Genomic DNA, 10,984 nt, shown 5'->3' with positions numbered 1-10,984 from the left:
CAAAAACATTGTCACAGGTGCCGATACATAGTAAGTGATCAATAAACAGAGCTCTTGTTAGTTAAGCAAAATGACCGTACCTAAAGGCTCTCCTCTGTGAAGCCTTGCCCAGTGTCTCATCCTGTCTGTCCAAATTCATTGCTTGCTCCACTGGCTCTTGAGGGAAGTTGCTTGCACTTCTATTTGTCACTCAGTTTGTCCTTCCTTCCATCATAGAAGTTGGTGACACACCTATCCATCTGCCCATCCACTCAGTAAAATTGTAGCATTTTTTTAATGTCCCAGTGCTGTGCCAGGCACTGGAAGTTCACAGGTGGATACAATAAGGTCCCACCCTTGAAGGTGTAGGGCTTTTGGGGCAACTCAGGGCTGGGTGTGCCCAATAGGCAGGGGTACTATAATAATAATAATAAAAATTTACAATTATATTGTATTAAAGTATTTATCATAGGAAAAACAGCACTTTGTTCAATTTCTAGACACTTATTTTATGATTTAGAACTATTTTAATAGAATAAGGGAGTCATAATGTTTTCAATTCTTTTCCAATTTAACTTCCAAAGGTTTGGTTTGGCAACAAATACATTAAGGAATAATTGCAAAGACTGTATTAAATGGTGGGCTAGAAAAAGCTCCAGTGTTTTCTGGGGGCTGAGGTAGGAGAGCCCCATTGGCCCACTGGACTCCCCAAGGGCAGGAACCAAGCTTTCTCCTAGCTTCATAGCTGTCCTTCAAGCTGAACAGAGCTTAGATGCCACCTTTTTCAGGGCAGCCCAAAAAACGGCGTGGGGAGTGCAGGTGGGGGGCTCTTGCCCAATCCTCCTCTAGTCTGAGCAGTGGAACTCATATATTTTCTGTTTTGTGTGAGGAAACAGAACCCCAGATGGTGAAAGAGACTTGCCCAAGATCACAGGAACAGAGAGTGGCAAATGTTTTAATAGTTAACATTTATTGATTCCTTCTTATGTCAAACATTGGCTAAGGGGCTTTACATGCTTTTTCTCATTTAATCCTTCTGACAATTCTGTGAAGTAGGTACCCTTATTTTCTCCATCTCACAGATGAGGAAAATTGAGGTAAAGTAAGAGACTTTCACAAGGTAATCTAGCTATTAAGCAGCCAAGTCCGGATTTGCACTCGGTAGATGGTGGTTGATGTTGGAATAACAGCCCGATACTGGACCTGTACGAGGGTCAGGATGAAGCATGCAGACCGGTGGACACCTACCTGGGCGAGCAGTGCACAGTCCCAGCCAGTAGCTGTTAGCGCCCAGCAGGGCTGGGTCGGAGACTGAGCCTCCTACTGGCGACTCCCCACTAGCCTCCCTGGGGGCGCGAAAGTCCCGCCCCCAGCCGAGGAGAAGGCAGGGATTGGCTCTCTCGATGCTGATTGACGGCTCAGGGCTCGAGCGGCAGCCGCGGTGGGGGCGGGGCCACGAGCAGGAAGTGGGAGTGGAGGCGGCTCGAGACAGGCTGGCCAGCGGGCAGCTGCCGCCACTTTGCCGAGTCGCCGCCGCCACTGCAGAGATGGAGGGGCCGGGACTGGGCTCGCAGGTGAGTGCGGTTGGGCGCTGGCTGTCCCGGGGGCTCGGAGGGCGGCCGCGGCTGTGGAGAGAGGGAGGACATGAGTGTTAGGTAGCTCCCAGAGGGGCCTCCGGGGGCAGAGGGTCCGGATCCGGGGAGGAGGAAGCCTGGAAACACCGAGAATGATGCAGGGAATTCTCTCCGAGGCGACCGGAAAGAAAAGGCGAGGACAGGGATGAGTGCCATACCGGCCCTCCAGCATCCACCTGCGGTCCGGGGCGCCCCGTGCCCGGCAGGGACCGCTGCGGGCCCTGGGAGGGGAGGGTGGCGTTCCTGGGAGAGGTGTTAAGTGACACACCTGAGTTGGACCAGCCCGTTTTGACATTGGCCTGGAGTCTATGAGGTTCTATTCATTTCTTTTTCGGCCGGGGCGTCTGGGAACCCGCCTTCGCTCCTCCCAGCCCTGTTGTAGGTCTCGTTCCCACATCCTTGCTTACTCTTTGAAAGATTTGAGGCTGTTTGTTTAGGCTGGAGAAAGGCGGGGGGGGGGGGGGGGCTGGAAAGGGAGGTACGTGATAGCTATCTGCAAAATCCCAAAGGACTCTGTTCTGTGGAGGAGGTCGTACTAGAAGCCAGATGTAGTTTCAGAAAACAGAAGGGGCCAATGGGGAAAGTTACAGGAGATATATGTTAGCTCCAAGAAAACTAGATTTTTGTCCTTTTTGCTTATGGTCCTGACTGGCATATTATAGCTGTTTACTTAATTTTTGTTGAATACATGAAAAATATTCAGATTCAGCCAATGTTTAGTGAGTTCTTAGCATATGCCAAGTGCTTTTATATGCATTATTTAATTCCAAAATTGAAGCATCCTTAAGAAGGTGATATAATCCCCATTTACAGATGAGAAAACTGAAGCTCTCTCCAGCTGGAGTGAATTAGGTAGTAGATTTTCTGTCCCTAGTGGGATTCAAACAGTTTGAGATGATTGGGTTAGTTGGCCTCTAAAAAAAAGTCTTTCACATCTTGAGAGTATTCTTCACGCTCCCCCTTTCAGCAATCTGAAATCTTTCAGCAATCTAATGTAGGTTTAAGTGAGGAACAACACAGGTGGGGAAGTTGTCGGGTGTTCTTGCATTTTGATAGAATAAAAAAGGTTTGCAAGCAGACCGGATATTACAGAAGGCTGTAGAATCTTCACGTGGAAACTCTGTCTCATTTGTTGTTTGTTTGTTTTTTTCCCCTCAGAGTTTCAGGGAAAAGTTGGTAGCAGTAATGCTCATACCTTAATTACTGCCACTCATTTACAAAAGCCTTCAACTGCTTAAAGTTCATTACCTTGTTCTGCAGGGAAGATTGCCCTGCCCGAATTCCCTGCCAGTTGGAGGGAGAGAATGATTCAGGGGTTGAAATTAAATGGGCCAAGGTAGAGAGATGATTGTTGTTATTAATAGTTATTGGTATTAACATTTTCAATAATAGCAAAAGATTTTTACCTGTATAAGATGCTCTACAGTTTGCAAAATACTTCCCTATTCTTATTCCTCATTGTGACCCTGTGAGGTGGGGAGGGATTATTATTCCAGTTTTAGAGATTAGAATTGAGGTTCAAAAAATTGGAGTCATGGAGTTCCCTGGTGGTCCAGTGGTTAGGACTCAGTGCTTTCACTGCTGTGGCCCAGGTTCAATCCCTGGTCAGGGAACTAAGATCCTGCAAGCCGCGTGATGTGGCCATTAAAAAAAAAAAAAAAAATTGGAGTCAGTTGTTAAAAGTCAAATAGCTGGGCTTCCCTGGTGGCGCAGTGGTTGGGAGTCTGCCTGCCGATGCAGGGGACACGGGTTCGAGCCCTGGTCTGGGAGGATCCCACATGCCGCGGAGTGGCTGGGCCCGTGAGCCACAACTACTGAGCCTGCGCGTCTGGAGCCTGTGCTCCGCAGCGGGAGAGGCCGCGGTGGTGACAGGCCCGCGCACCACGATGAAGAGTGGCCCCTTCTTGCCGCGGCTGGGGAGAGCCCTCGCACAGAGGTGGGGACCCAACACAGCCAAAAATAAATAAATAAATAAATTAATTAAAAAAAAAAAAAAGTCAAATAGCTGCTGAGAGAGCCAAGACTTCATTCGTTCTACCAGGTGTTAAGCACTGTTATAGGTGCTGGAGATAAATCAGTGAACAAAACAGACAAAAACATTCCTGCTCTGGTTGAATTTGGTTCCCCTGATTCCAGCTGATAGGTTTTTGCCAGAATTTGCCTGTACTCTCTGGCACCCAGTTTCCTCTCTGACCTCATTTTTTACTACTTTCTTGCTTGCTCAATCAACCACAGCTATGCTGGCCCCAAGGCCTTTGCACTTAGTATTCGCTCTATCTGGAGAACTCTTTCTTCATATAACCACATGGCTTACTCCCCACCCCCCCAACCTTTGTAAGGTCTTGACACAATTGTCACCTCAATGCGGTAGGCCCTCCCCATCATCACCACTACCAGCAACATTCCTTAACCTCCTTCCTTCCTTTATATTTCTTCTCAGCATTTAATACCATTAACATACTCTGTAAATAATTGTCCAGTGAATGAACTTGGATACTTGACTCTGTTAATACAGAATGCTTCTGTTAATGCCATGAGAAATTTTAATGGCTATCTGTCAGGTCTCTGTTTCTCTCTTTGTTTTATTTGATAATCTGTCAGGATTTTGACCCTTATCAGAGTTTAAATATGGTTTTCTAGATCTTGGTTTTCTCTTAAATTAATTAACTTTAACAGTACTTATTTACTATTTAGAAAATATAATTGGATTTAAGATATCTCCACGTGAGAAATATCTCTTATATCTTAAGTATGTTCCAGTCATCTATTGCTGTGTAACAAACCATCCCAAATCATAGTGGTGTAAACCAGCCATTGTCATGCTCATGGACTGTGCGTCAGGACTTTGGCCAGGGCAAAGCAGGGATGGTTCGTTTCTGCTTCACCATGTCCGGAGCCTCTGCTGGAAAGACTTGTCACCTGGGATGACTTGCTAGCTGGAGCTGGTGTCATCTGATGGTACCCTCACTCACATGTCTGGTGGTTGATGCTGACTTTGAGCAGGGACACCCACATGTGGCCTGGGTCTCTGGACAGCATGGTAGCTGGGTTCCAAGAGTGAGCATTTCAAGAGACAGAAAGAGGAATCTGCCAGTTTCTGAGTCCTGAACCTGCAAACTGGCAGAGCGTCACTTCTGTGGTATTTTATTAGTGAAGCAATCACTAATAAAACTCTTACGAGTTTGCTGGTGTCTTAAGAATTTGCTTGGTCTATTCTGTTACCTTAACGTTGTAGGCAGCCATACATCAGTTACGCTTCCCCTGCCACAAAGGGTGTTTGTTTATGCGGTGATGCCTTTACCAGTACACATGTCAGTAATGACTACTGTAACAGCTCCTCTTAGAACCGTACAACATGGATTTGGAAAGAACTTTATAGCTATATTGACCTGCTCCTTTCATTTTACAAATGTAGAAACTGAAGCCAAAAATCGGGTAGATGATTAGCCACCATCATACGGCCGCCTGAAACCTGAGACTTGGGCCTTGTTCTCAAGGAGTTTACCTTTCACCATGGTAAAAATGAAACAACTAGAGAGTACTTAGAAAAACATTTTCTTGATAACCAGAGAGTAATTTCTAAGAAGGATATAGTATCATGACAAACTTTGCTTTAATCTTTGTGATGGGAATGTATGGTTGTTTTCCTCAAACATTTTTATGCGACTGTCTCTGAAGTTAACCTCCCCCAAAGCAGGTCATCTCCTTTCTCACCTGTAGCTCTTATGGCAGAATTTTGGGAGGGAGTGATATCTAGAGCAAAGGACATAGCTTAGAGCCGTGGCCGCTAAGCTTTTTTGATCATGCATTCCTATCAGTAAAGCAGTTTTGAGCTTGCACCCCTAGAGTAAAACCGCAGTGTGACAAGTAGGATTTAAAATGTTCATTTTTGTAAAATGTCATGTATTGTGAGATTAACGGAATGATGAGTGGCACGTGCACCGCAAGCTGGCTGGGAGCTCAGGCCTCCAGCTGCGCAGTCCGAATCATCCAGGTACCACTGACTGCAGTTTGTCGTCCATGGTTGGCCATTGATCACTCTAACTTATGTGTTAATGGGGATGATTCCGTGTCATGTGGTTGGCTAGGACTTAAAAAGTTCAGCTCCCCTCTGTTTGATGTACCTGGGGGCTGGGGAAAGGAGCCAGTCTCTAAATTCATATTGTCGTGGGACATGTTATTGTAGGATTTGACAGTATGTTTCTAAATTGTATTCATGAGTGAATAGCTCAGTATATACTCATGGTAAGGTTTTGAATTAAAGATAGTAAATATAAGTCTGCTTCAAATCAGCCTTTTTGATAATTTGGAATTTTTTTTGGAGGGAGGCTGGCTTTTTGTTAGATCAGCTTAGATTGTCTTTGTTTCTACTTTATGTGGCCAGTAAAGAGCACCTGCTATGAGAAGTGTCAGCTCTGCCATTTTCTTGTTTGCTTGTACTTTTACTATCGTTATTATTTCAGTTCGTGGCTTCTTTGTAGTAGTAATCAGTTTAAGCCACTTGCTCATTTTGGGAGGGGTAACTTTAAAATTAGTAAGTAGTTAAAATGAGATAATATACCTTGAAAATTACTTAGCCTGATGTATACTGCAAAATGTTGAAGGTCCCACTGTAACCCATCTGGGTGTAGACTTTTACTCTGTCCCCAAGTTACCTTGTAAACAGACCATGAGGAGTGACCTATTTGATATACAGATTAAGTGAGGCTGCCAGGGCTAAGAATTCATAAATCTTTTTTTTTTTTTAATAAATTCATTTATTGAATTTATTTATTTTTGGCTGCGTTGGGTCTTTGTTGCTGCGCGGTCTTTTCTTTAGTTGCGGCCAGCAGGGGCTACTCTTCGTTGTGGTACGCGGGCTTCTCATTGCGGTGGCTTCTCTTGTTGCGGAGCTCAGGCTCTAGGCACGTGGGCTTCAGTAGTTGTGGCACGCGGGCTCAGTAGTTGTGGCTCGTGGGCTCTAGAGCGCAGGCCCAGTAGTTGTGACGCACGCATGTGGGATCTTCCTGGACCAGGGCTCGAACCTGTGTCCCCTGCATTAGCAGGCGGATTCGTAACCACTGCGCCACCAGGGAATCCCCCAGAATTCATAAATCTTAAAGAAGCCAAATGTATAAATTTTTGTGGGTTCCCCTCTTTTTTTTTTTAAAAAAAGAAAAAGTCATTATAACAACTTTAACATTTTCTTCCGTTACCTAATGGGTCACTGAGTGTTTGGCCTTGAGTGCGCTTGCCTCACTTTGGAGACCATTGACTTTGAAAACAGGCTTTGAGTTTATATAATCATTTTTAGGTTTTACTCTGATCTGTATTTGGACAAAAAATGATGATGTGAACAGAAAGTACCTCTTGTTCTCTAGTCTTTGTCACCCATTTTTGCCATTTAATTGCATATTGCTTCCATTATCACTTTACTCTCTTTGTCTCTGACTTAGCTGCCCAATTAGACTTAAATTCCTGGAGGATACGTACGCACATCTTCTGTGTTCCTAGCATAATGCTTTGCACATCATACATACACAGTAATTAATTGCTGAATAAATAAATGCTTTTAATAAATAAATGCTCTTTACATTGAAATGTGTAATCCACCTCAACTTTCGGCATGAGAAATGAAGCTGATGTCCTTAATGCCTTAAGGCATAATGAGAAGCAATAAATTTGTATCTGTATAATATGTGACATTTATTTGTGATGAAAAATCTGTATATAAACAAAGGCTTAATCTTCCTAATATATAAATGGAAACAGATACACAATCCACTACAAAAACAGTAGACTATGAAAATGCAACCCACAAAAGAGAAAGTATGAGAGCCAATAAAGAACAAACAATCAAACTCAGATTCATTAGCAACTAGGGGCATGCAAATGCAAAACAAGATGCCATTTTTTTAGCCATCAGATTGGCAAGATTGTAAAAAGATTGATAATATTCAGTTAGGAGGTTTGTAGGGAAAAAGAACACTTACATACTTGCCTGTTGGGAGTGTAAATTAGGGAAGGTCAGTATCTGTTTATGTTTAAAATACACATATTTTTTGACCCAGCAGTCCTATGTTGGGGAATCAGTTATAGAATGTACAGGATGTTAATTATAGGGTTGTTTAGAGAGTGAATGCTGAAATCAACCTGCATGTCTAACAATAGGGAAATGGTTGAATAAATTATGCTAGATCTATACAATGGAATAATATTCAACTATTACTTGTTACTGACCTGCAGCGCTGTACATGATATATTGTTAGGCGAGACAGGCAAGTTGATGAATAATTATATAATTGGATCCCATGTTTGGGGATAAGTTTTGTTAAATATAAGAAGAAAATGATAAAAACCTGTGTATCCTGTATAATGTTATATATGTTAAAGTATATACACATAGTGAGGAAGGATACACCAAACTGTTAATAACAGTATCTCTGTTGGTACAAGATTGGAAGGGAAAGAGTCCAGATTATCAACTCTTTATTCACTTTGGTATTGCTGGAGTTTTAAAATGAAAGTTTTAAAATTTTATAATTTAAAAAGTCTAAATTTTATATGAAAAGCAGACTGATTTCTCTGTCAATTTTAGCTACATCTGCTGTTTATTGACGCTCGAGAAATTCTGAGTATAGTGTATTCAGCTCTTTCCTTGACCCCTTGTCTTCTTCCAGTTAGATGTAATTATAATTACTGTGATACGGTGAAAAATAATGTTCTTATTTATGTTTTAATCTAACTACCTATATGTTTATTTATTATTTAGCTGTGTGAGTGTGTGTGTGTGTGTGTAAAATAAGAGTGTCATGCAGTGAGGTTGAATTTACCAGATAAATCGGAACTTATGTATTCAGAAAAGCATTTGTGGTTCTAGCTCTGGGTAAGATGGAGTAAAGCACACTCCACCCTGTCTGTCCCACTGAATGCACTAGATATAATGCTATTTAAGGATTCCCAAAAGAAAATTTTAGCAGGTAGAGTGGGGGAAAAGACCAGAATTCAAAAAACCACTGAACCAGGAGCTAATTTACCTTTTTCCCATCTGGGTCCCCTCCTCTCTTCCACTGCCCTCTCCCTGGACTTGAACCCTGGAAGTGAGCATCCCTGCAGAGAGAGAGAACACTTCTGGAGAAGCCCTCTAGTTCAGGTTCAAGGAGCAGGAAAGCGGTCTCCTGGCAGCACAGGCACTGAAACTCTGAGGGAGGAGAACTTCCTCTCTGAGCAGAGGAGTTGTAGTCCCAAGGCAGTTGTTCTTAGAAGTGACACCTGAAGCATGATCCATAAAAGAAAAAAAAATTGATACATTATACTTCATCAAAATTAAAAATTTTTGTTCTATGAAAGAGACGTAAGAAATGGGAAGATAAGCTACAGACTGGGAGAACAGATTTACAAATCACATATCTGACAAAGGACTTACGTCTAGCATGTGTAATATAAGGAACTCTCAAAACTTAGCAGTAAGAAAATAAATAGCCCAATTAAAAAATGGGTAAAAAGACTTAGACAATTCACCAAAGAAGATATACAGATAGCAAATAGTACATGAAATGACACTCAGCCCCATTAGCCGTTAGAGATATGCAAATTGAGACCATGATGAGACACTACTACACATCTATTATACTGACAGTATCAAGTGCCAGAGAGGATGCAGAGCAGTTGGAGCACTCATACGTTGCTAATGGCAATGCAAAGTGGTACAGCTACTCTGGAAAATAGTTTGGCAATTTCTTATAAACTTAACATCTGCTTACCAGAGGGCCAAGCAATCTCACTCTTAGAGAAGCAAGAACATATGTTCACACAAAATGAGTGTTTATACAGCTCCATTTATAATTGCCAAAAGCTGGAAACAACCCATGTGAGTTTGAATGGATAAACGGTGATACATTCATATGATGGAATACTTTATAGCAAGGAAGGAACTATTAATAACATACAGCATTATGTTGAGTGAAAGAAGCCAGTCTTAGGAGATTATATTCTGTCTAATTCCATTGTATGACATTCTGGGAAAGATAAAACTAGTGATGAAGGACATGTCTGTGGTTGCCAGGAGTTGAGGTAGGGGGAGGGTGTGGCTAAACAGGAATATCCTGAGGGAGTTTTTTGAGGTGTTGGAACTGTTCTGGATCCTGATTGTGGTAGTGGTTAGAATTCACAGAACTATGTACCAAAAAGTCAGTTTAACTGTAAGGTGACTTAGAACAAAAGGATTTGCTCCTTCAGAGTAACCTGTTGAGGGGTTATGGACTTACTTCAGTAAAACTATTATTTGTTAAATCTTTTTTGGAATTCCTGGAGAATTGATGTAGGCACATCATTTCAAGTATCTTCAATTTTCTATTCTTAATGTGTATTCATCCTTTGAGAATTTTTTTTAAACAATGAAAAGTTGTTCAGAGAGACAGTTGTGGTGAATAAGGTGGATAAAAGCCGGGTAGCAACTTTATGGTAAGGAACAAGATGGGATTATAAAATAGTAAGCCAGTTTTGATCTCTTGGAATGATTTGCTAGATATTTGATGTGAACCTCCACCTTAAATGCAACTGAAAATGCTGGATACAGTATAAAATCTTAAGTGTTTTATATTTTTGATGCTATTGTAAATTTTAAAAAAGATTCCTGAGGATTTTCTGTGTATAGGATCATGCTGTCTGCAAATAAAGGTGGATTTGCTTCTTTTCTAATCTGTATGCATTTTTCTTTCCCTTACTCTATTATTATGTCTAGGACTTCAGTACATTGTTGATTAGAAGTGGCGATAGTGGGCATCCTTGCTTTGTTTCAGTCTTTAGAGTTAAAGCATTCAGTCTTTTACCATTAACTGTATGGTAGCTGTAGATTTTTTAAAAATGCTCCTGATTAGGTTGAGGAAGTTCCCTTCTTTCCCTAGTGTGCCAAGAGTTTTTATCATGCATGGGTGTTGAATTCTGTCAAATGCTTATTCTATTGAAATGAGTATATTTATTTTGTTAATATGGTGAATTGCACTGATTTCTTTTGAAATGTTTAAGCTTGGTTGTAATGTATATTATCCTTTTTATATATTACTGAATACAGTTTTGCTAATATTTCATTTAGGATCCTTGCATCTGTATTCATGAAGGATATTGAGTCTATAGTTTTCTTTACTGCTTATGTCTGTTGGTTTTAGTATCAGGATAATGCTGCCTCCTAAAATGAGCTGGGAAGCAGTCCCTCTGTATTCTGAAGGAGTTGGTATCATTTCTTCCTTGAGTGTTTTCATAGACTTTGCCAGTTAAAAGTCATGTGGGCCTGGAGTTGTTTTGTTTTGTTTAATGGGAAGTTTTAAAATTATGAACTCAATTTCTTTAATAGATAGAGTGCTACTCATTTCTTTTTAAGTCCATTTTGATAA

General features: G+C 41.5%; 1 protein-coding gene across 6 annotated transcripts in view; it reads left to right on the top strand.

Annotated features, from left to right (window-relative positions):
* Positions 1-233: 233 nt before the first annotated feature.
* Positions 234-10,984, top strand: part of ZDHHC13 (zDHHC palmitoyltransferase 13) — a 50,220-nt gene continuing 39,469 nt past the window's right edge. The window contains exon 1 of one of the 6 annotated variants that reach the window (XM_082342450.1): positions 234-1,553. In XM_082342450.1, coding sequence (XP_082198576.1) covers positions 1,383-1,553 — 171 coding nt within the window. In that variant the 5' untranslated portion in view covers positions 234-1,382. The remainder of the gene's footprint in view (positions 1,554-10,984) is intronic. The other 5 variants (XM_082342447.1, XM_082342448.1, XM_082342449.1 and 2 more) reach the window with 5 other exon arrangements.

The sequence above is a fragment of the Balaenoptera borealis genome (assembly GCF_965194805.1).
Source record: "Balaenoptera borealis genome assembly, chromosome: 11".
Lineage (NCBI taxonomy): Eukaryota > Metazoa > Chordata > Mammalia > Artiodactyla > Balaenopteridae > Balaenoptera > Balaenoptera borealis.
The sequence above is the reverse complement of the archived record's forward strand: the minus strand, read 5'-3'. Positions and strand labels throughout refer to the sequence as shown.